We start from the raw sequence: 27,271 nt of genomic DNA, 5'->3' as shown, positions 1-27,271 counted from the left end.
GATTATCGTTTAGATGTATGTTGGAAGGCCTCAGTTGTTACTGATACCAGTTTTGTCGCAGCAGTCCGAACCAACCATAGTTAGCAGATGATAGTGTGTTTAGTGTGCCTTCGAGCCAGTAAACAAAAGCAGATGTAACCCACTGAGTTAAAGATCACAGAAATTTTGTATGTATTAGAGTTTTAAGTGGTTTTAATTTGATGATACGTTCAATGAAGTTCCTCTGTTACAAAACACACAGCAGCTATTGCATATGTCATTATTATTACAAGTACCTAAAAGCCTCTTTGCTACCACTAAAAATGAATATTTTCTTAGCTGAAAAGTTTCGTTTTTCCATTTAACACATCGTCAGTAGTTGCATTTTTGTCTGATTTCTGCCTGCTCATTTTTCATTAGCTGCAAATATGGATTTCAAGTACCTTTAATAATTATAAAGCACCTATAAACACTGTGACAACACAAATGAAGTATTAAAATCAGATCTACTTCATCAAGTTTGCACAACAATGAATAAATTGCCAACAATGTCTTCTTCATTTTTTTACTTTTCACGAAAATATCTAATTTAAATCTTAAAAATGGAACTACCAGAACATTACATCCTGGGACAGATTGACACAAGGCTGTCAGTTTCACCTGAACTGCCTCCAACACATTTGTCCGTCCTCGATTGTTCATATTCATCACTACTTGAGTGAGTGAGCTGTGTCCACATTAATAATTATATAAATTGATGGCAACTTCCATGATGCCATCATTTGTCCAATACAGTTTCTAAGCATTTCGTGTTATTATGACACCCTGTCTAGGACTGTGCAGTGATGGATTGAAAGGGAGCATCTACCCAGTTATATTGTGTTCTCAGAAATGTCTCTTAATTTTTGAGAAGGTTTGGCAAAATTCATTCCTGAAACCATTTTTTGAAATTAATAGAATTCATTTGGCCATAGTAGTTGCTCTGTGTAGATCTAGCCCAGAACTGTAGCTGAGCATATCTTAGAAAAACATTTTTGGAACCATACTTGCAACTGTAAGTCCTTCTAAAGCACTTCCCATGCTGTAACACTATCTATTTATTTGTGTTGCCAGCATTTTACACACAACATTGTTATTCAACCCTCTCTTTCATTTCCACTAGGAATTGGGAATACAAGTCTACAATGACTTCATGTTCTGTTAACACAGTTAGTTTGTTTTGCACTTTTCTCCACAAGAAACCCATTGACTTTAGTACTGCATCTGCATCTAATCTTTTCTTGTAACACAGGCAACAGTTTCCTGATGCACAGTACAACTTTCTGTATGGCATAAAATTCATCTATGAAATCTTGTATGACATGCTTGTTACAGTCATCTAACTCATATTTTTCCATCAACTCTCCTAAGGAAAGAAAATGGAAGAGACCCTGTAGATACAGTGAAACCATTGTACACTAAACCAATTATAAGTACTATATATCTCACAATCTATGCAATATATAGTTGTACTTCTCTTTAAAGTGATTTGGCAGTACTCTAAAATGTATTCCAGACTGTCTTGACCACAAAAGCATTTATTTCGTTGGTAACCAGTTTTGGTCAGTATTTTACCATCCTCAGACCTTCATACCAAGCTCAGGCAGTTGATGTTAATGGAGTTGAAACACACTCTCCATTCATCGCCACTGCCTACCATCATGTTATGAGAGTTTGACGATGGTCAAACACTGACCCAAACTGGTTATCATCAAAATAAGTGTTTTTGTTGTCAAGACTGTGTGGTATCCATTTTAGAACACTTTTAGCCAGACTTCTGTTTCTCCACGAGAAATGTTCTAAAAAATTACTGGTTTGGCTGTAATCAAATACACACATTAAAATAATTCGCATGGATAGAAAAGTTTATTGAAGACTGTGAAATAGAAGAATTACCTAAACTAACCTCTTCTTCTTTCCATGCATTACTGGTGATTCGCCAGGAAGTGTATTACTGAGCTTCAGGAGCGTCTTCATGCTGGCCATATTTTTTATTTTGTAGACAACAGCTCCCTTTCTAGATATAGCAAGTGGCTGTAGTAGCTTGTTCTGCTCCTTCACAGTGTCACAGCATGTTACCACATTTACCATTATTCTGTGACCTTGGCTCTGAATCACAGCTGCCTTTCCATGAATGGGAGTGGAAGGATTTGAAGCTGTTACCCTTCATGAAGCAGCATCAGACTCATCAGCAGATTACTTACATGTTACAACTTGTCACAGTGGAGTTAACCTGGAAATGATATTTCTACAAAAACATCGGCATACTACTAAATGTTGTTTGAAGCTAAGGAGTAAGTGAGTGAACATTGTTCCAAAGCCATACACAATCTTTCAACTTGTAATAAAACAGCAACTTCTATCAGTCATCATGCTATGGCTCTTTGGAAAGTGAACAAGTAGCCATGTAAGCTTTGTGAATCATAGCTACATCAGCAATTATCATCTCCTAATTGCAAATGAAGAAATAAACCATATTGAAGTATATCAACTGTTTGAGCCGCTATGGATAAATTGTGAAATATAGTTTGTTATAAAGAGTTTTTGCCTAATGGAAGTCACTACTCTCTACAGTTTAATAAAAAACATCCTTGCAAAAACAAAACTTGAAACAAGACTTTAAAGAGTAACATGTTTCAGAAACAGAGAAATATAGAAGTTAAATCTATATTCCCATTAATTGAAAACTGTGATTTGGTCAACATCATTATGTAATGTGATTTTATTTATTTTTACCTTGTAAAGAAGGAGTCAATTCTGGATATGTCGCAAAGACTGGTTTAACATGTCCCTGTGTTTTAGTCATAGTTCTACTTTTACAGTTTCTGGTCTTTACTACATGCTTTTTGTATTTATGAACATTAATATAAACTTACAGATTTAGACCTCTTGTTATGTTCTTAAATAGTCTTGCTGCATGCTCTAACATTCTTCATCAAATGGTGAACTGTAAAAAAGGTTGCTAAACCCTTATCCAGGTATCTAATAGTGTTCACATATTCACTGATAATGAGAGAGTTGAGGTTTGTGACGTATACATTCATGCTGCCACACATTAATAGAGAAGACAGGCATATTACTGTAGTGATGGTTGTGTTTAAGAACTTAAACCAAGAATATTATTTTCTTTTTCTGTGCCTTTTAATGTTGCCAAGATGTTTCTACAGCAGCTTTATTGCATGATGTCAATGTTTTAACACACTTTCACATAAAATGTGGGATACGGGCATCAGCTTAAACTTTTGCTTCTAGCCTTACACCTAGAATGTTTGCTTTTGTTGTTTGCACTATGGGAAGCAAGATACTTGCATGTTAAATGTAGAAGGTTTTCTTTGCCACTTAAACCCTTCGTTATATATCATTAAATTGTATTGAGGTTTGGAGATTTGAGATTATGTGCAAAAGGTGAAAAAGAAAACCTGTTACCTGTATGGATAAGGTTCATATTGTTAATTCGCTGACACCAAGAGCAACAAATTCATAACATACCATATTTGCTACCAAGCAGGGTGGCGCAGTGGTTAGCACTCAGGACTTGCATTAGGGAGGCCGATGGTTCAAACCCAAGTCCCGCCATCCTGATGTAGGTTTTCCACGATTTCCATAAATGGCTTCAGGCAAATGCCAAGATGGTTCCTTTAAAAGGTTATAGCCAACTGCCTTCCCCATCCTTCCCTAATCCAATGAGACCGATGACCTTGCTGTTCGGTCCCCTCCCCCAAATAAACCAACCGACCTTATTTGTTAACCACGGGATGAAGACTATTTCTAAATGCAGAAAAATGGAAAACAGAAATAAGAACATGTTGGACATTTTTGTTTCAGGCAATGGTTACTGAAGTTTATAAATTCCCTCTGAATTTATATTAGTCAGTTAAAGTAATGTCTCTTGTGCATGCTCTTCAGAAGTTTAGCTTGTGTTTTCTTTTATCTTCTATCATTAATGTAAGTTGGAGACCTGCGGCTTCATTTTTTTTTTTTCCAGTGAAGGTACTGGTATCATTTCAACACACAGTGGTTTTATGCTTTCCACCTACTACTGATACATCATCACTGCCCTTTTTCTTTCCTTTGACAATTTGGCAGCACAATTACTTTCCACCATTGTACACATTTCATTTCCTGCAAAATAAGCTTGTATTCAGTTACTGTATATGCTGACTGAGGTGTAACTTATATAGTAGATTTGGTAGGAAGATAAAATACCTTGTCACTTAATACTTTGTACTTCCTTTGTGAGAACCAGCCGTTTTTAAGATACAACACAACTGTACATTATACTTTGAATAGATGTGCAAGTAATCCTCCCATTACAAGTGAAAAATTGGCAGTTGTGACCTGTGTATTGCCTGTAAGCACTGTTACATAGCCTTAATATAATTCTTTCTTTCATCTGTGATGCTGGGTCAATTGAGTTGTGAATCCTATAGGTGTAACAGGAACCACACATGGAATCATGACTGTAGAGGATATTGGGTTCCTTACCCAATGAATGAATTGTCAGGATCTCTCACTATTTTGTTACTTCAGCATATAATTTCATTTTTTTTTAAATTTTTGTGACATAATCTGATGACAGTCTGCTGAAACACATTATAACAATTGATCTAGAAAAATGAAATGCAGCTGTAGTGAGTGCATTATGATAGCTGACTTTTATGAAGCCTTTGTTATATATAATTATTGGGTCATTGTTGACCAGTCCAACTGATGTGTTTGCAAGGCCACTTCTTCCTTGACTACATATCTTCAAGCAATGTATGATACACTGTCGTAGCTGCACACCTGTCAGTACAGACTATCTGTTTTGTGTCCACACATCCACACTACAATAGCATACCTACTGCCCAGGAGAAAATAAACATTGGTGACTTTTTTGTGCAATGTGTACATAGTTACTAACCAAGATAAAAACATGCCATTTGTAATAGCAACAATTACCAGCCTGCAAATGAAGTGAACACTATTATAATGTTGTTTAACACACTGTCCCCAGTTGACAATAGAAATATCTGCACTTCCACCCCTGATATCATGTTCATAGTGTATTGTGTAGTTGAATGTGAATGACAGCAGACAACAGGAGTAGCTCCCTGACTGTTCACTGATGATTCTGTCTTCTTGTAGGAGGTTGTTTTGTACGAATAGTGGCAACACACAGACCTGGAGGAAGCTAGTTCCTGATGCATTAACTGTTGTTTATCATAAGTGTAAGAGAGTAGACTACTGAAATAATATATGCAACAGAATTCTCTTTGAGCCTCACCCCTCTCTCATCTCTTTTTCCTGATACCCATTCCTTTAGACATTCATTCTCTCATTTATTGACAGCTGCCTCCTTTACTCTGTTTCCTCTTCTATGTTGCGCAGTACTGCATAATGTGTGTCTAATCATTGGATTGTACACAGTGTATTAATGTGTGTTACCTCAGTCAGTAGGAACTGACTTTATGGAAGAAATTAAATTAGCCTTAAGTCCAGATAATCTTTCATTTCATTCCTCTTGTCTTCATTAGTGAGACCACTGTAATAACAATTAGACAATGCTCATTCGTATGCAGTAATGTTAGCTGAAAAAAATGATTTGCCTGTTACTGTTAGTCATAGATACTGGTAGAGAAGATTATAATATATTCTGTTGCTTGAGTTGATAAGAAAAAATTATGATAACCTTGCATTACTTACGCGAAGTATTCATTTCCTGTGCAACTACACCCACAGCTGAAGACACCAAAAGGCATCATCAGCTGGATGCAAATATAGCATCCAAGTAATACACAAATACAGTACAATGCTGAGATTACGACTGGTAGTTTTTGAAATATTTTTAAATTTAACTCATTAAGTATTTGTCAATATGAACCAATTGTATGAAGATCATAAAACCTATGTCAAACAATTTTATATATAATACACATACTATTCAATGTGTATGCTGGATAGAATTTTCATTGATTGACTTTTGGTGTTGGTTAGAAATCTCCTGGTGGTTGTAACTACTTTGCAACATAATAATATTGTTTAATGCCTGAGAAAATGGCAATTGCTAACTTGTTAGGAAAATGTCTGCCATGATAGTCTAATGGTTCATCGGAGTACTTGATCTTCACTATATATAACAACAAAAAATTGAACAGTCACAAATTAGTATAAGTCTTCACTCATGGTAAAATCAAATTTAGTCACATTTGGGGTTTGAAGTTCTTTGTAGAAGCAATTAAAAGATACCACTTAGATTTGTTAAAAGTATAGCATATTCATATCATGTGAGTACCATTGGAAATTAGGCCTGTAAGAATGCGATACATGTACTAAAACAATATCTGATGGGAGTTGATTTTGTGATTATGGGCACATGTTGCACTAAATGTTGTACCTGTGGCAGTATTATGCATTATTTATTTATACTGGAAACTTTCCTGAGATGATATTCAATCTGACAACAAAATGCCAAAGGATGAAATGTGTAATACGTTTATGATCATAATTCTGGTATCACTGATATGCATAAACCTTTCATTTATTTTGTATGTCTTATCATGCAACCAGAGGTGCAGCATGATTATCAGTTGGATATATTTTCTTAGTTTGAGGAAAGGATAAATGTCATTTTCATTTTCTGTGGATTTCCAGAAAGGTGAGTGTTCATAATAGGATGGAGAATTTGCCACACTTGATAGACTGATTTGCTTTTAAAAGTGATAACACTCCCACATTTTCATATCTTATATACAAAAGTGATTTCGGTAAAAGTCAGTGGGACTTGTCTAAAACCCTTGTTGGAGAAATATAATAGACCTGCTACAGAAAGAGCTCCACAGCAAAGCATAACATATTGGTCAATTTCTGATTCATTTCATTTGATTACTGATTTCAGGTGAGTAAACATTAATTTGTTGTAAAATGGCAAGGGTGGAGGGGGCGGGGGGGGGGGGGGGGGGGGGGGCGGCGCAACACAGAAACTTTAGCACATCATGGTTGTCAAATTTTATGTAAAACAATAGTATGTTGAGCTGACTACGGAGGAGTTGGATTTAATTTTTGTTACCCAGTTTGCACCTTTTGGACAAAAAATGTCTACCCCTGATTTAGCTTCCAGTTCTTCCAATCACAGTGCTGTTATGTATCATTTCTGACAATTTTGGCAGTTTTCATTTTTGGTTTACTCCGAATATAGGAATTTAACTAAAACCACATTTCAAAACATAACTCTTTCCAAAATTACATTTTCATCAGTCTTCATCTCCTGCAGAGTAACTTTTGATTTCTTGGAGCTGTTTACACCGACATGCTCAAAAATTCTTATGCATGCATTATTTTCATTCCTCTGTACTAGAGGGCTGTGAAGTGTCATTCTTTGTTTCCTCTTTTTTACATTTAGTTGTTTAGTTTTTTGTGTATCTTCATTACTCTTGGTCATGTATATATTGTTTTATTATTTGAAAATTTCTTAGTTTTGTTTCAGGAATGAATTCATATACATTGTAAATATTTTATTATGTGAGCATAAGTCAATGATTATCTGCAAAGTAGTTATAAAATTTTATTGTAATCAAATAGGAAACTTACAAGAACATCATTTTTCGACATAGTCTCCTTGCATTTCAACGCACTTGGTCCATCGTTGTACAAGCTTCCTGATGCCATCATAAAAGAAGGTTCTCAGTTGAGCTGCGAGCCAGGAATGCACCACTTCGTTCACTGCTTCATCCAAGGCAAATAGACGGCCCCTTAATGCCTGTTTGCAAGGACCAAACAAGTGATAGGCAGAAGGAGCAAGATAGGGACTATATGGAGGATGATCCAGTACTTCAGATTTGAGTTTCTGAAGCGTTTCAGCAGTGTGGGCAGCAGTATGTGGACCGGCATTGTCGTGCAACAACACAACACCTTTTGACAGAAATCCTTGGCATTTGCTTTGAATTGTAGGCTTTAGCCTGGCAGTAAGCATATAACTACACTCCTGGAAATTGAAATAAGAACACCGTGAATTCATTGTCCCAGGAAGGGGAAACTTTATTGACACATTCCTGGGGTCAGATACATCACATGATCACACTGACTGAACCACAGGCACATAGACACAGGCAACAGAGCATGCACAATGTCGGCACTAGTACAGTGTATATCCAACTTTCGCAGCAATGCAGGCTGCTATTCTCCCATGGAGACGATTGTAGAGATGCTGGATGTAGTCCTGTGGAACGGCTTGCCATGCCATTTCCACCTGGCGCCTCAGTTGGACCAGCGTTCGTGCTGGACGTGCAGACCGCGTGAGACGACGCTTCATCCAGTCCCAAACATGCTCAATGGGGGACAGATCCGGAGATCTTGCTGGCCAGGGTAGTTGACTTACACCTTCTAGAGCACGTTGGGTGGCACGGGATACATGCGGACGTGCATTGACCTGTTGGAACAGCAAGTTCCCTTGCCGGTCTAGGAATGGTAGAACGATGGGTTCGATGACGGTTTGGATGTACCGTGCACTATTCAGTGTCCCCTCGACGATCACCAGTGGTGTACGGCCAGTGTAGGAGATCGCTCCCCACACCATGATGCCGGGTGTTGGCCCTGTGTGCCTCGGTCGTATGCAGTCCTGATTGTGGCGCTCACCTGCACGGCGCCAAACACGCATACGACCATCATTGGCACCAAGGCAGAAGCGACTCTCATCGCTGAAGACGACACGTCTCCATTCGTCCCTTCATTCATGCCTGTCGTGACACCACTGGAGGCGGGCTGCACGATGTTGGGGCGTGAGCGGAAGACGGCCTAACGGTGTGCGGGACCGTAGCCCAGCTTCATGGAGACGGTTGCGAATGGTCCTCGCCGATACCCCAGGAGCAACAGTGTCCCTAATTTGCTGGGAAGTGGCGGTGCGGTCCCCTACGGCACTGCGTAGGATCCTACGGTCTTGGCGTGCATCTGTGCATCGCTGCGGTCCGGTCCCAGGTCGACGGGCACGTGCACCTTCCGCCGACCACTGGCGACATCATCGATGTACTGTGGAGACCTCACGCCCCACGTGTTGAGCAATTCGGCGGTACGTCCACCCGGCCTCCCGCATGCCCACTATATGCCCTTGCTCAAAGTCCGTCAACTGCACATACGGTTCACGTCCACGCTGTCGCGGCATGCTACCAGTGTTAAAGACTGTGATGGAGCTCCGTATGCCACAGCAAACTGGCTGACACTGACGGCGGCAGTGCACAAATGCTGCGCAGCTAGCGCCATTCGACGGCCAACACCGCGGTTCCTGGTGTGTCCGCTGTGCCGTGCGTGTGATCATTGCTTGTACAGCCCTCTCGCAGTGTCCGGAGCAAGTATGGTGGGTCTGACACACCGGTGTCAATGTGTTCTTTTTTCCATTTCCAGGAGTGTATAACATACATCGAAACTTCCTGGCAGATTAAAACTGTGTACCCGACCGAGACTCGAACTCGGGACCTTTGCCTTTCGCGGGCAAGTGCTCTACCATCTGAGCTACCGAAGCACGACTCACGCCTGGTCCTCACAGCTTTACTTCTGCCAGTACCTCGTCTCATACCTTCCAAACTTTACAGAAGCTCTCCTGCGAACCTTGCAGAACTAGCACACCTGAAAGAAAGGATACTGCGGAGACATGGCTTAGCCATGTGAGGACAGGGCGTGAGTCATGCTTCGGCAGCTCAGATGGTAGAGCACTTGCCCGCGAAAGGCAAAGGTCCCGAGTTCGAGTCTTGGTCGGGCACACAGTTTTAATCTGCCAGGAAGTTTCATATCAGCGCACACTCTGCTGCAGAGTGAAAATCTCATTCTGGATAACATACACTGTTTATTGTTGTGCACCTTTCCCAATAACGTTCCAGTACTGGACCTTGTGCGTCGCAAAAAACTGTAAGCATCAGTTTTCCTGCAGACGGGTGGGTCTTGAACTTCTTTTTGCACAGCAATTTGGATGTTTCCAGTCCATACTCTGCTGTTTAATGTCCGGCTCGTAATGATGGATCCATGTTTCATCACCAGTAATGATCCTGTCTAAGAAGTTGTCCCCTTCGTTACCATAGTGATCCAAATGTTTTTTGCAAATGTCCAAGTGCCATTATGTATGCAACTGTGTGAGTTGTTTTGGGACTCATCTTGCCCAAACTTTATGAAACCCAAGTCTGTTGTGGATGATTTTGTAAACAGAACAGTGACTAATTTGCAGACAGTGTGCCACTTCGTCAATAGTTAATCGTCTGTCTAAGAGAATGATTTCACGTGAACACTCAATGGTTTTTTCATTTGTGGCAGTAAATGGTCATCCGGTTCCTTCATCATGCATAACACTTGTGTGACCATTTCGGAATTTTTCAATCTGTTCATAGACACTCCGTTGTGGCAGAACGCTGTTCCTGTACTGTATCGAAAGTCTTCAATGAATTTCAACCCCCGATACGCTTGTCGACCACAAAAACAGATCACTGAATGTTGCTCTTCGTTGGTGCAAATAGACAGCAGAGCAGTCATGATTAAGAGCACGGCAGTGATAACAAAACTGACCTAGCAGCTTGAAAATTGCAAAGATATAACAACAAATAAACAATGCGTGCATCATCAATGTAAAACACCAGTGCTATCAAAATAAACAAAAATATAACTAAATTGTGGATAGTAATTGAATTATCCTTGTATAAAGTTGTGCCTCCAGTGATAAGTGCTGCGACTTCTTTCTGTGGCTATCTGTGAATCTCTATCTGATATTACTAACCAATCTGTCTGCACTAGAACTGCACAAAATATTTGTTAGATTGTGAAACCAGCAGAAAAATTCTACCACCAAATATCCTTTCCCATTGGTCAGTAAATTTTCTGCGTAACTGCTAGCTGGCTCCTATGTTGTTCATCATAATTATTGATTCATATAATTTTAAATGAATGGTTCATATTTTCTTCCCCTCTGTAGATCACATAAATCACATATTTTAAATTAAACTTTAGAACAATTTGGGGGGGGGGGGGTGGCGGCGGCGGCAACTCTTGTGCCAGAAAAGAAAATGTTTATCTAGATTCTAAAGATTACACATGCAGGAAAGCAGTAACTACATTGCCTCACAAACAAAGTGAAGCACCCAGAAGGAAAGTATGAAGAAAATGAAACTTCATCAGTTCAGAGGGCATGTAATGACATAACAGTGATAATATAGAGTCAATTTTACAAAGAACTTGACAGTATGACCCTGATAATCAGTATGACATTGTACACTCTACTCTGGATGCACACATGACTTGGTTGGGAAGTGTGTCATGAAGCAGTTGTATCCTCTCCTGAGGCAAGCTGGCCCACAACTGTTGTGAATGGTCAGTGATACCCTGGATACTGGCACTGGGGAGTTGGCCTACATGTTTTCTATCTAGGACAGAAATGGATATTTTGCTGACAATGTAAGTACCTCACCATCACACAAACAGTTCGTAGAGATGAGTGCCATGTGTGGACAAGCATTGTGCTGATGGAAAAACTGCACCACACTACTGTCACACGAGAGGTAATACCCGAGGACGCAGCATGTCTGTGACATCTTGTTCTGCCATCAGAGGTACTTCAATCACTACCAGGCCTGACCAGAAGTCATACCCTATGGCTACTCACACCATGATGCCAGAAGAAACGCTGCTGTGCATTTCTACCACATTGGAAGAATGGGACCTCTCCCCAGGTCACTGACATACTTTGACAATGGTCGTATGGGATTGTTGGGATTGTACAGAACCATGATCCATAGCTGAATAGTATCTGGTGCCATTCATCAGCAGTCCATGCTTCATGGTCTCGGCATCACTCCAGATGTAGCTGTTTGTGTTGCAGTGTTACTTGTCGTGTATACGTGGGATGGTAATTTCTTAGTGTGGCTGTTGGTAGTCTCGGACCAATGGTTTAGGATGACACAGAACATTGAACGGGGTCCATTACTTGTTTTCAGATGGCAGGTACAGATGTGATGGGGTTATGATGTGCTTGGTGTGCAGTATGACAATCCTCCCATGTGATAGTCAAGTGTGGTTGACTGGAACCTTGACAATGAGTTTGCCTGCCCCCAAGTTTTCATGCAGTCCAGCATTTGGCATCTGTAATATCCAAATGCCCTACAAAACTGTATATTTCATGATTCATTCAGTCAGCTGAGTGGAGACACTCCGTGAGGTGCTGATAATGCCACCTCACATATGTACATGGCATTTCTGCATGTTTCAGTGATCACTCGACATCTATCACTGTTCACATTCTTTATATACCACACCAGGGCTGGTAACAACACTAAAATATTGTAGTGGCTGTTATACCTGTCAGAGATTTGAACTTGGAACTATTTACGTAACCTGCTGATGGAAGTGGTGTGTGTGTGTGTGTGTGTGTGTGTGTGTGTGTGTGTGTCTGTCTTAATGTGTGAATTATGTCAGGTGGCTGTGAGTGGGTCCCAATGGCATGGCAGCTGCCAAAAATTTGTCAGCATTTTCAATAGCAACAATATTTATGAATGTTTTGATTGATACTGTTTTGTGGTGGGCCCAGTTCATTTACATGGAAATTATGTCATTAGTAATGGTTACTTCCATTGGTGAACCAATTTCATACAACTATTTTACCATGTGATAGCATGAAAGTTAGGTTTGGGAAACACCTATGATGTACCCTTATCTTTCAGGACAACTCTGTTCCTACAAACAAGGGACTAAAGTAACAAGAGCTGAGCCAAACATGGTTAACATTTTTGCTTCTCATAATTCTGAAAGATGCTGATAAGTAGAATATAGACGCATCAAGTTTTTTTTTTTTTAGGCAAATAGATGTCATGAAGCTAAACACAAAAATGAGTAGAATTGAATATTTGAAACGTATAAATTTTCAGAGTCCTATCAACAAAAACAGTAGTGGGGCATTATAATTTGTAGCATCTGTAGCCTGCCAGTTACCTACTATTCATAGTGTAGAGCTATGACATGAAGAGTGCATTGCTACACTTATGTGCAAAAGGAGTCGAAAATGTACGAAACATGAACACAAAGAATGTTGGCTTGGCATTGTTTAAGCAGATTTTCCGCGAATTGGTAAAACTATACGAAACCTACGCCATACCGGCTGTATTGACCTTAATAATCGCCGTATTTTTCGCCTGTTCTTGCAGAATGTTTTCGTATAAATAAAAAAAGACATACATTCTTTGAAAGAAGCCATTGTTGCTTCAGTATATCGTTAGATACAAGCACTTTCAAACGCGTATCATACAGGAACAAACTTCCCTATTTCGTACGGTCACATTTCTAGAACTTCGGTTCTGAGAATATTAAAGTTAACATGTGAGGCAGCTGACGAACTGTTTCTTTCGTATTTGCCTTTGACAGGGTTTTGGCAGTTTAACACGTGAGTCATTTTTTACGACGTATTTGTGCTAATTTCAATCCCTGATTGTACCAGCTTTTAAGGTAACGACTGGCAAAAGATTATAGCGTGATTCAAAGGCATTCCTCACAACGTGTTGCACCCTTCATCAGCGGTTTTTCTTCAGTTTTTATGGAAAAAATGGTTTGTTTCGTGCCTTCGGCATGGAAAATTATTGGAAATGTTCGTGATCATCTATCTCACACTCATCAGGTCTGTGACCCAATATGCAATTTTCTTTAACAGTATCTGTAGGAATACAGTCGACTTTCTATTAAGACGGTACCATGTAGTCAGTCAGTTTTCTCGGCGTGAGGATGTGCTCCGAGGTGTTCAGCCGAGATGTTACTTCTATTTTTCTGCACTATTTTGATGACCGACGCAGTCGTCGTCTTTGGGTACTCTGACCTGTGTTGTGTGTATGCACCTAATGGAGACAACTTGTCTGAATATTATTCAGAACAAATGGATCATGAACCTCGCCGAAGACTAGGAAGTAAACTATTAAGGTGATGCCAGTTTACGATTTAGTCTCTTTGTCTTCAGAGGACTGGAACTAGTGATTATTTGCAATTAAAAACTAAATATTAGTTTGCCGGCACTTACTGTGGAGACCTAAAAAAATTGGAGCACGTATAAATGATTAATTTTCTGAAGCTTTTCATTTTAATCATAGTGGAATGAAATTGGAATTCAAAATGGCACTGTATAATTATTTTCAACAAATCAGTAGAATTTCAACGTTCTTGCGTGTGAAGCCCTTACTGTCACAAACTTCGCTCCAACAAAATACTAATTAGATATCTGGGACTGACTAGAAATAGCCCTAAGCTTTGCACAAAAGTCGTGGAGCGTTATCCTAGACCGACATTCGCTCACTTAAGTGACAGTACCTTCGGGCCATAGCGTATAATGTAGAATTCCAGCAATGACTTATGCTCACATGCGCGAATCCCTTATTTATGTAAACTGAAATTTTGTTTGAGAGGGTGTAGTTTTGGTGATGGACCATGACAAACTCGATCACTTTCTCCAGTATGATTCGAGGAGTGTTAATTCTTGACGATAATTGCTTTCAAACCTCTTTTTGGCGCTCTCTGACCAGAGCACTTGGGCGTCCATTTTCCAGTTAAGTTGTGAAGTGGTTCTCCGTGTGGAGCATATACGACAGGGAGCTGAGTGCCGCGGTATGCGCGCCGCTGCTACTGGGGAACCAATGCAAACAACGTATGTTTGACGGGCCTTTGGAAAACACTTCTTGGGCACACAAGCATGTGTAATGGCCGTCCGCTCGCGGCTTCGGGCACGCTGTTTCCTTGTCCTAATCGCTGCAGCGTAGCTTCTGGATTTAAATGTCAGTCTCCTCTGCTATACGATCACCCCGGAAAATGTACCATTCCTCTACTAGTTCTTTGGAGTGTAGTGTCGCTAGAAGTCAACACAGTAATCCAAAGATCTGAAGTCCAAATGTTGGTAGGGCACTTTTCCAACATTTAAAGAGACTTTAATCGTAAGAAAATTCGAAGTCGCACTGTTGATCGTATCTTGAGCTGCAGATGTATGTTGTGAAAGTCTGTGTAAGGTTTGTTGTATACCACAGGCAACCAAAGGCATACTTCTTTCAATGGAACTGTTTCGTGATGTACTGGGGTTTTTGAATCAATCGTCAGGGCATTTATTTACATCACTCTACCGAGGAAATACAGTTATATTTCATGGACCATCCTCAAATGGAAAATGAGAATTTGCTGCCGTTTTCAACATTGTGCCCGTTCATTACCTGATTCGTGTTCTTAATAACATATAGGTGTTTTCCCTTCTTTGTTTCTGATTATTGTGAGCGCAAAAGACAATAGTATGTCTAAAGTTTTAGTGATTGTGCACTTTCTGTCGGCTTGTTACCTGAAATGTCAATTTCACTGGTCTTCTTAAAGGCGATGTGTAACGTGTTCATTGTGCTTATCCTAAACTATGCTTACTTTTTTCCGTCTTCTCGTCCCACAATTACCGGATAATATTACAATCTAAAAATGTGCAGTCAAAAAACGCGCATTTTTTCACCCTCGCGGTCATAAAACAGTATCTGGCGTATCCAGTCGTGTGAATGGAGGCAGTATAGTATCATCTTGAAAGAGGCAAAACGCTGCTGTGAACAGTGCTTACGTTATTGAATGAATAATCACATAAAATTTTCAAAGTCCTTACCAATCACCTTTAGTTTTATTGCGAGACACTGGAATATATACTGACGGAAAAAAATCGCGAGACCAAAAAATAATTAAGGTATAGTAACGAAATTTCGAACGCATCTGTCTAGATAAAATATTTAAGTTATTAACGTTACAGGATCACAGGTTAATGCAAGCGCGAGATAAGCCATTGCAAATGGGAAATGCTGGTTCATTAATAACCGGTGTAACTGCGAGAATGTTGTATGCAAACGTGCATGCATTGTGTTGAACAGATGCCGGATGTCAGCTTGTGCGACGCAGTTCCACGTCCGTTGCACTTGGTCACCACAGGGGCGTTTAATGCTGTATGTGGATGACGCTGGAGTTGTCGTCCGATGATGTTTCAATGTGCACCATTGGAGACGGATCAGGTAATCGAGCAGGCCTAGACAACATAACACTGCCGATCATGTTGGGTTACATACGGTCGCAGGTTCGAATCCTGCCTCGGGCATGGATGTGTGTGATGTCCTTAGGTTAGTTAGGTTTAAGTAGTTCTAAGTTCTAGGGGACTGATGACCACAGCAGTCAAGTCCCATAGTGCTCAGAGCCATGTTGGGTTACAACAGGGTATGTGGGCGAGCATTATCCTGTTGGTAAACAACTCCTGGCATACTGTTCATGAATGGCATCACAACAGGTTGAATCACCAGATTGACGTACAAATTTGCTGTCAGGTTGTGTTGGATAACCAGGAGAGTGCTTCTGCTGTCATACGAAATCTCACCCAAGACCATAACTCTTGGTATAGGTCTAGTGTGTCTAGCACGCAGATACGTTGGTTGCAGGCCCACAACTAGCCTCCTAACGGGCACACGGCCATCAATGCCACCAAATTTGATTGGCAAACACAACATCCCTCAAGTAAGCTCTCGCTTGACACAAGTGTAGTCGCAGGTGACGGTGGTATGGCGTCCGTGGACTGCACGCTACAGAGCGTCTGGCCCAGTGCAGCCCTTGAAGTACCAGATTTGTAACAGTTCTTTGTCACTGTGGAGCCAAGTGCTGCTCAAATTGCTGCTGCAGATGCAGTACGAAGTGCCAGAGGCATACGCCGAACACGATGGTCTTACCTTTCGGTAGTCCCACGTAGTCTTCCGGAGCCCGGTCGTCTTTTGACCGTACATGCTCGTGACCACCGCTGCCAGCAATCATGTACATTGGCTACATTCCTGCCAAGTCTTTCTACAGTGTCACAGAAGGAACATTGTGCTTCTCGTAGCCTTATTACACGACCTCATTCAACTCGGTGAGGTGTCGATAATGGCGTCTTCGTCGCCTTAAAGACATTCTTGACTGACATTAACTCACCACGTTCAGCCTGAAAGACAACTAACGCTCACGATCGTCAGAGGGTTTACTTAAAGCGAACCTGATTTGCATTCTCAAAGTGGCGCTACTACCGCCACTCTTACGCGACTGGCGCGAAATTTGAATAGACGTCTCTCAGAGGTAGAAAAACGGCTACCAACTTTCTGTACTGTCGCACCATTCCTTCTTGGTGGGCAGTGTATCCATGATATCACAGTTCATTGTGGCGTTCTCCACATATCCGTCGCTACGCGACAAGGTACAAGTACACTCCCAACAATACAATACACACATTTATCTGTGTCGGTAGTGCAGAATTCGCTCTCCTTGCACTATTGAACCCTTGAGATGCACATAGTTCAGCAGTAACTTTCGCGGCGTCTTATTTGTGCTGGTAATTCCTTTTAGTGGGCTCTGCTGCATCTATCACTAAGTTTTACTTCCACAGTAACTTTACAGACGAAGATATTCGTTGAGCTCCAATTGTTTCGATGATGATGTATCCGGTAGCTCTAGATAAATTTGGCAGATTTTCAACTGTTGTCAGGGATTCTAGCAGAATGGCTGAACATCACGGTAAATCAACATTTTACCGCTACGACTGCAGACGTGTTGAGGCCTCAGAGCATTTCGAGGCAAGGTAAAGTTAAAGATGAAAACAGAAGACAACACCACTGCGTTACAACAGAGTCAGAAACAAGATCTGGAAATTAGAGGTTTATTTTAGGGTGTTCATATTATTTTGACCAGTCCCGGTATATCTTCTGCCAATCATTTTAAGTGCAGCTTATTTGCTAAATTTTGCTTATTGTATCTTTCAGTAAATTTGGGAAACTAGTGGTTTCTTTTGTAAGATTCACCAATAAATGAGATAAATATTTGAAATTAGAGGGAGGAGGGTGATGTTAAGGTGATGATGAAATATGGACTAATTTTCATGTGGTTGGCTCATGTTAAAGATCTTGCACGTAAATAATGTTTTGTAGTGACACACATGTTTATAATCAGATTATTTACCATCTGATGTCGTGTATATTATTATAATTAAATGTTTCACGTTTTCTTAGCAACTGCTCGGTACAAGTCACCATAGCTTCACACCCGGACTCTGCGTGACGAACGCAGCAGAGAACCTGTACTGTGAGGTTTTGAAATTTTGCGGTAGGTTTGTTACAGTAACGAAAGTGACACGAAGTTAGGAATTATAGCTGTGATGGAACTACGTTGTTAACATCTAATGTTATCGTTTACTGTTGTCTTGGTATTACTGTAACTCAAAACTTACATTTATGGTTCCTTAAAAATGAAGTGCTTCACGGTAACTTTCTTTGAAGAAACATTTTTCATTGGCTATTTCTTTGGCCGAAATTTAATAGTAGTGATTCTTACCACCAGTGGGTTCTTTTTATGACTAAAGGTAAAGTACAGGGTGTATAAAAAAGAATCATTCGATTTGCCACGTCTGTATTTCTGAAACTAATAAACATATACAATGAATTTTGTTTTTTTATGAAGGGGAAACTCAAAGTTTTATCTTTTCATAGGTGTTCAATATGCCCCCCTTGAAGTGCACGGCATATGTCAATGCGGTATTCAAATTATTTATATATGAATATGGTATCTGTTCTTTCGAACATCTTCTGTATGAATGCACAAACAGTGCCCGAACTCTTACGGGAATCGGCAAAAAGCCACAAGTAATGAGTGTAATGGGCAGGGGCACTATGAATATAACGCGGGACAATAAGTTGGGTTTGTGGGCCTCACGGGAGGCGTGCCGGAGATAAGACCGTGCAGTCGCACTATCCTTTGATTTAAAAATTCCTGCTTTGTCAGATGCCAGTGTGGGCGATGCCCCATCCTGACGGTAAATTAAGTAGTTCGAATCAGTCTTCATCTGTGGAAAAAGAAAGTTCTCAGGCAAAACGAGATGCTGTGCTTCCTGTAACAATGTTCTCGGCAAAGAAAAATGGATTATACCCCTTTTCCTGTGAAAATGCACAAAACACATTAAATTTTGGAGAATCCTTCTCACGTTGTACAACTTCATGTTGTTCCGTACCCCATATTCTCGCATTATGACAGTTCTTCACCTTTCCATTTAAATGGAATGTTGCCTAGTCACTAAACACAAAGCCTGGAAGAAAACTGTCATCCTCCATCTTGCCAAGAACGAAATTACAGAATTCCACACGTAGTTGTTTGACGCCTTCACGAAGAGCTTGCAGTAGCTGAATTTTTTATGGCTTCATGTGTAAATGTCGACGCAACACACGCCGGACGGACATCGGGGGCGTGTTAAGCTGTCGAGCTGAACGGCGAACGGATTTCTACGGACTCCTTGTGGAACTATGGCGGAGTGCGGCGATTTGCCTTTACACAGCCAGCCTGTTTCTCGGAATTGTTCTTGCCATCGTCTAATGTTCTGCGCTGTAGGAAGATTCACACCATACCTAGTTCGAAAGTCACGCACTGCGTGAAACATAGAACGCCACTATTTTTACTAGAACTGAAGTAGGAGCACACTGCTGCTACTTAGCGGGAACCATGTAAAATTTTTAGTTTTCTCTTTCCAACAGTACGTTGTTCACGCTTGTATCTCAAATAACATAATAGTTATGATTTAAAAAAATGGGGTTATTCTTTTTTATACACGCTGTGTATAAAAACAAAGTACATATGCGAAGCGATCATTTTCATTGAAAAGATAGCATAGCAACCAGTCACAGTGTTTCAAGATTATTAATCTAATGGCGATTTACTAGCAACACCTTTCGAGCTATTATTGCTCATCATCAGGCATCGAGGTATATAACAAATATTATTTACAGTGCTAATACTATTAACTAGATTATCGCAAATTTGTTGATCTGTCAGGGTCTTCATCAGGTCTAGGACGTATGTCCAGCGCAGTAGCCAGTGGACGTATGTGCAAGTTTCATATGTCGTGGCAAATCAACAAATCAGTAGTAATGTAGTTAGTAGTATTAGTACCGAAAACCATACTACAGTTATATTACGCCTCGATGCCTGATGAGCATTAGTGGTTCGAAACGCGTCGCTAATAAATTCATGTCTCAAGATTAATAGTCATAAATATTGTGACTGCTTGCGGTACAGACATACTACCAGGGGTCGAACAAATATATGGAAACCCCGTGAGAAATTCGCACGTGAACATAGATCGGATTCTAGACGACCGTGCAGGATGCAATGTTGTATTTCACAATGAACGGCACGACAATGTCCAATGCGGTTGTGAGTGCACTGTGTCGGAGCTAAGTGAATCAGAACGTGCGAAAATATTGTTGGTGCTTCCATAACCAAGGTAGCCGAAGTGTTTGATGTTCCAAGAGGCACCGTTTCGAAGATACATACCGCGTACAGAGAAACCGGAAAAACACAATACACAATGCGAACGGACGTGTGTGTTGAGCGATTGTGGCAGATGGTCATAGAAGACAATTGTGACGAAAAATAAGAAGACGGCAGCTAGAAAAGTCACTGCGGAGCTGAATGTCGCATTCGAGAACGCTGTCAGCTCTAAAACAACACGAAGGGTGCTCCATAAGCAGAGAACTACAAGGCGAACTGGAATGCCAAAACCACTCGTTACTGTTGCAAATGACCGTAACGGGACAACGTGGTTTCGAAATCATAAAACATGGACTATTGAGCAATGGAAGAAAGTCATTTGGTCGGATGATTCTTGCTTCACAATGTTTATGACGTCTGGCCGAGTTTACGGGTGATTTGGGCAGCCTGTACCATTTTGACCGATCGGATCCATCCCATTTTACAATGTTTGTTCCCCAACGGTGGTGATGTGTTCAAAGATGACAGGGCTCCTGTTCACACAGCTGGAATCGCCAAGGACTGGTTTTGTGAGCACGAAGATGAATTTTTGCATCTCCCGCGGTCACTACAGTCACCAGCTCTCAATGTTATTGATTCATTGTAGCCTACTGTGGTGAGCAGGGTGCGTCATAGCTGTCCACGTGCATCATCGTTACCTGAAATCGCCACTATTTTGCAGGAATAATGGTATAATATTCCCTTGAAAGTCATTCAAAATCTGTATTTTTCCTTTTTTAGACGACCTGAAGCTGTTTCAAATACCATCGGGTTTTCTTCTCCGTATTAGGCTTGGTAATGGTTGTGTGTTATTCGTGCTTCCATATTTTTGCCCACCCCATGTATATTCTTCACTAAAATACAGGCAGGTAAACTAATTTACCAAAATGGATGATGATTATGTGTAACACATCTTTGTACGTTATTTGGTTATGTATTTGTGTGTCGGTTGGTATACGCATACTTTTCGAGCTACATCATCGGCAGTTCAAATGAATTCACGTTGAAATATTATGGGTAGTTAGATTTTGGAGATAATGTAAAAACATCATTGGGCCCAAATTTCACTAAACGAAGAAAGTTAAATCAAAAGCATGCTTAGTTTCTAGCGACACAGCTGTACCACAAGAAGAAGCTGCGTACTCAAGCAAACATTGAGCAAAGGTACATCTAGCAACTGGTTTTCCATGTAAATTACATTTCACACTAATAAAAGGATCCACTGACCATGGTGCAACAGCAGTGGGTCTTGCCTGATAGAACAATTTCTATTTGGTCCGAATCAGTAGTTTATCATTTACAGTGATACAAATGTAGCCAGTGGTGCTGTCAGAGTGTAACTTCAGAGAAGTGAGTACGTAGTTTTTCGCGGCGACAATCTTGGATAAATGTTTCTCGGTTTTCTTACTGTGTCAGTGTTCCAGGAATTTATAAAATTCCTTGGAAATGTGGTTGCAGTTACGTTGGTCAGTACGTAGTATGCTTTCAGAACGCTGCACAGAGCACCGATGCCACATTAAATATCGCGATTCTGACAAATCGCAGAAAACAGCCATATGAATATTAGGTGTCTGAAAAGTTCATTGAATGAATGGTGTCAGAAAATAAAGGAAACGAGAGTTAGAAACAAATTAACTTTACTGGACTTCAAAGTAATAACCAAAACCCTCCTGAAATCGGTTCTAAAGCTGTTGTGAAGCAAACGCTTCTTGTGGAATCACATCATTACAGGAGATACTCGGTGCTACCATTACGTACACCAGTCAGTGGCATGCTGTTGATCGTTGTCCCCGTCTACCTCGGATAGAAATCCTTGATGGCTAAGCCCCTGCTGTCGGAAAAAAGGCGATCAACACCATCTTAGTCTTGGATTTTGTCAGTCGACTTTTTTTTTTTTTGAGAGGCGCGGAAGACGATTAACACTATGCTATTGACTGTGGCTTGGTCTCCTGATCGTGTTGGTTGTACCAGGTTCCATCTCTTGGAATGATGCGGATATCCAACACGTGATCACGGTGCTTCGAACGAATGTACAAGAAGCGTCTGTTGACAGTTTACAACAGCTTTATAACTGATGTCAGAAGTGTGTTGTAGCTAATGGTGACCACTGTGATGGCCAGTAAAGGTATTTTGTTTCAGATTCTTTTTCCTTCATTTCCTGAGACTATTCACCGAACTTTTCGGACGCACTTTGTATTTCCTATCGCTCAGGTACCATAGTTGTACAAAATTTCTAAAATGAACTGTGATACATTTTCGGATATTATGCCTTTTTCAGTGGTAAGTGACGTTTATAATATGGCGGTAAAACACAAAACTTACCACAGGTAGTCCTTCGTACACTTGGTGTAAAAATAGTTTAAAACTTGTGGCACAATCGAGAACATTGCTCAGTACGAGTGGACTGTAATTTAAATAAATAAATAAATAAATAAACATAGCACCTGCAATCCTCAAACGGGAAAGACCATCAGCAACAGAGTACTCATTCCGGTGATGGTGTAACGAGAACACCACCTCAATGTGCAGTCAGTTGCTAATCTGATTACGTGCCAGTGATACGACTTTTATTACAGTTCACTCGCACTGAACAGTGTTTTCGTTTCTACTAATTTTAAACTACTGTTATAGCAAACGTACCCAAGTCTACTTGTCGTAAGTTTTGGCTTTCGAGCGCCATATGCTAGTGGCTGGACGTCAACTAAAATCCGAAAATGGCATGATACCCCAAACTGGACGATAGTGAAAAATCAACAATTATCACAGCCGATAGCGGAAATGTCATTTCATCATACGACCGTTTGATGGAACGAAAGTCTTGTTCCATGCAGCTACCCTTTCAGATAAGAATATACAATAACTTTAACCAGGGCATATACCTTTAGTGGTGTATGTAACACAAACAGCACCTCTACTAATGTCCCTCCATCACAGATGTCCGTGCAATCTCCGTTAGAATCTGGGCCGGCCGGTGTGGCCGTGCGGTTAAAGGCGCTTCAGTCTGGAACCGCGTGACCGCTACGGTCGCAGGTTCGAATCCTGCCTCGGGCATGGATGTGTGTGATGTCCTTAGGTTAGTTAGGTTTAATTAGTTCTAAGTTCTAGGCGACTGATGACCTCAGAAGTTAAGTCGCATAGTGCTCAGAGCCATTTGAACCAAGCCATTTAGAATCTGGAACGTCAATAACTTAGTGACGTCTCCATGACACAGTTCGTCCAACTGCGTACGAAAGTACCAAACGGCTTGTTAGTACCACACCTAAATAGTTACGATCACGATGGAGGAAGTCGTTAAAAAGTATACCATACAAGCAAATCTGACGCGGCAAGAACACCGAGAAACATTTGTCAAAGTTTTTACTCGGGGTTTGTGGTGCGGGACGGTTTAGCCAGCACTGGCAAAGTGTTGCCGAGGTCTGTCTAGGGACGGCTACGTGAAAGCGGCCTGGCGCCTCACTGTGTGCAGAGTTCGATGCTGATGGAGAGCAACAAGGGCAGCGCGTCGGAGGGCGTCGCGGTGGCGGCAGCGGCGACGCCGACGCCGACAGCGGTAGCGCCAGCAGCGGTGGCGGGGGCGGGAGCGGTGACGGCGCCGGCCTGCCTGCTGTCCACCCTGGCCGAGCACGGCTCGCTGTCCGACTCCGGCATCTCGGACTCGGGCTCCGAGCACGAGCTGTGCGAGCGCGAGCGCCGCCTGGCGACGCTGCGCAGCCTGGCGCGACACCTCATGGCCGTGCTGCCCGCCGGCAGCCACGCTCTCCTCACCGTCTCCAAGGTAACTCCGCCTTCACCTATATGTTACTGCACGTGCATTGTCCTCTCTTTAACGTGAAATAAGGCGGCCTTTCCTTACTCTGCAGTCCGTAGGTCTGAGCAGTAAAGCATCGATTATCCGAAAGCGTTCCAGTTGGCAAATTCAAATTTGTACGCGTGCCGTATAAAAATAGGCGGACACCTATTAGTAGACATTAGTACAGGGTGTGTCCATTCTTCGCCTTTGGGGATTTGGACTCTGCTGGGGATACTTCTAGTGAGGTGTCTGAATGTCCGTAGAGGAATGGCAGTACATTCTTCCTCAGGAGCCGAATCCAGAGAAGGTAGTGATGTCGAACGCTGGCGTCTGGAGCAGAGTCGACGCTCTAATTCGTCCCAAAGGTGATCCACTGCGTTCAGATCGCGACTCGGGGAAATGTTTTTGTCCACAAATCATTTCATCACAGGTGATGCTTCATGACAGGGTGCATTGTCATGCTGATACAAATAAGTCTCAAAACTGTCCCTCTATTGTAAGCAGTACACGATATTGTAAAATGAGTTCAAATCCATCCGCATTTAGAATTTCCTTAAGTGCAGTGAAGAACCACACTCTAATAACGAAGAACACCCCCATACCGAACACCACATACTTCACACTTCACTGTTGGTACTGCACATGATGGGAGGTGACCTTCTCCATCAGACTCACACATGGTGTAGTGTGAGTCATTACTCCAAATCACTCTTTTCTAGTTAGCTGCTGTACTATGGCGTAGCTCTTTAAGCCACCACAAATGTCGCTTAGCACAGACTACAGAATTGTGTGGCATATGAGGACCTGCTCGACAATTGTACCCCGTTCCTGGCACTGATTTCGTGCATGCCGAAGGAACTTTGCATCCTTCTTCTTAACACAGGCATTGCAATATCGTAACCTTTTATACTGGCTTGTCCGCCTCTCGTGACATCTAGTGGTCAGTTCCGCGTTGCACGGCGGTGTCCGGATACTTTTGATCAGATAGTGTAGAAGTTCCATTGGCACGGGCTGGCCAGTTCGACTGTTTCCCGCTCCCTGTCTACCAACCGACATTGCACCTGTTGTGTGTTCACGTCTCAAACTTCACTTGTCTCATGTCATGCTATTGTGCCATTTGCAATGTCGCTAAATGTAAACGCTTTATCCTTAGTATTTCCGATGCATTTTATGTTATTGGCGAGTTGAAGAAATTGAGTTGCAGAACGCTGTGTACATAGCGGCAGAAGCTTGGAGCTACTGTGAAGGACGATGTAGTAGGAAATGTTTGGAACTAGCCTCTTGTTTCAGATACACTTACAGAGCCGCGAAACAGCCAATTTGATCGTCCTGATTACAAGATCTTGAGAATAGGTAAAATGCAATCAGAAAAAATATTCGGGACTGGCTGATAGGTAATATTGATGACAATGGATATCAAAAACTGGCACTCGATGAAATAACTGCCACTGTCATAGACCATCATCAGGACCCTTGCGACGACTAGAAAATGCGAAGCGCTAACTACTGCACTGAAAAAACACCATCCGGTGAGGAAGGCTTTCACTGCCTTGGAACGGGCGAGAGGCGGTTAGAACAAGAGGAGGAAGGGGTTGTCCGATTGTTGTTTTTAAAGTCTTCGCAAAGAATATCGAAAAAACAAACAAACTAGTCTCTGCTCTGAATCAAAAACAAAATTTTAGACTACTCTTTCTAAACTGTAGACCTACTTCAGTACCGAGCGAGGTGGCGCAGTTGTTAGACACTGGACTCGCATTCGGGAGGACGACGGTTCAATCCCGCGTCCGGCCATCCAGATTTAGGTTTTCCGTGATTTCCCTAAATCACTCCAGGTAAATGCCGGGATGGTTCCTCTGAAGGGGCACGGCCGACTTCCTTCCCCATCCTTCCCTAATCCGATGAGACCGATGACCACGCTGTCTGGTCTCCTTCCCCAAACCAACCAACCTACTTCAGTGACAGTTTTGAATTTTTCAAACTTTATGTCTACACAGTTGTCTTATTAGGAAGACATATGATACAAATTATATATGTAAACTTTCGTTTTAATTCGAATGTTTTTTGTTTCTTATTCCTATGAATATTGGTACATATTCGTAAATGATCGATTATCCGATAAGAGTGATTCTAAACATCTCGCTCCCTCCCTCAGTTGTTTCGGCTAATCGATGCTTTACTGTAAAAATTCTTGGCAGCAGCATTCCAGTAACGAGCCTTAATGTTCACATTACAAAATTCCGCTTTGCGAAAAGGCTCTTAGTTCTATTTTCAGTCACGTGCAATTTTTATCAGATTTATTACTATGCGCCGTTAACGCTTTCAGCTGAGTAAGAAAGGCGTCAGAAGCAGATTAGCAGTGCATGGTGCAATTTGTTCCAAAACGCAAAGCTTAGTTGGATTAAAAACAACATGCCATGGACACAGGTCTGTATAAAATGAAATGCACGTCAAAAAATCAAAGACCATAATGATTTCGACTGTACTGAGATGGCCACTGGAAGGGTCGAGGGGTTTAAGATAATTGCATAAGAAACAGCACAGGTTTCATAGTAAAAGGAAAAGCGATAGATAGATAGATAGATAGATAGATAGGTAGGTAAATGGGCTGAAATATGAAGGGTATCATTTACAGTAAATGTAGCTGAACATATTAACATAACCAGAACTGAACTAAGCCACACAAGAAAAGGGGTGGTTTCATCAAGTCAATATTGGCGTTAGATTATCATAGATATATTAATGACACATCTGTAGAATATTTGGTGAGAGCGTCGTACGTACCACGTATTTAGGAGAAAACTACGAGGAAACGGTCGACAGTAAAATAAGACATTGTAAAGGAAAAAACTTTTATGATTAACGGTGAGATTATTACAGGCTGTCGATAGTATAAGATATTAAGTGAAGGAGTGAAGTGTCTCACTAAATGAGATGTGCATCTTTAGCATATTCAAAATGGACCTATGTTTTCAGTGGTTTCCAGTCGGTCTAGGGGAGATATCAAACCATAAGAATTTTTTCACGAGTACTGTACTTTATTACAGTGGACCCAGGGTCAACAGACATGTATTTCTCAGTTAAGTCTTAATTTATGTTAATCTCTTTCCGAAATTCTAACTTAAAATGCGTTTACTGCTGGAAAAAGTGTCACGAGTTCTGTTACAG

The 27,271-nt window shown here is 41.3% G+C and overlaps 1 protein-coding gene across 1 annotated transcript in view; it reads left to right on the top strand.

Annotated features, from left to right (window-relative positions):
• The window catches only part of LOC126248471 (klarsicht protein), an 892,903-nt gene that overhangs the window by 833,644 nt on the left and 31,988 nt on the right, over nucleotides 1-27,271 (top strand). The window contains exon 22 of the mRNA XM_049949484.1: nucleotides 23,783-24,091. Within this exon, the coding sequence (XP_049805441.1) occupies nucleotides 23,783-24,091 (309 nt within the window). The remainder of the gene's footprint in view (nucleotides 1-23,782; nucleotides 24,092-27,271) is intronic.

Source organism: Schistocerca nitens, chromosome 3 (assembly GCF_023898315.1).
Source record: "Schistocerca nitens isolate TAMUIC-IGC-003100 chromosome 3, iqSchNite1.1, whole genome shotgun sequence".
In the NCBI taxonomy this organism is placed as follows: Eukaryota; Metazoa; Arthropoda; class Insecta; order Orthoptera; family Acrididae; genus Schistocerca; species Schistocerca nitens.
The sequence above is the reverse complement of the archived record's forward strand: the minus strand, read 5'-3'. Positions and strand labels throughout refer to the sequence as shown.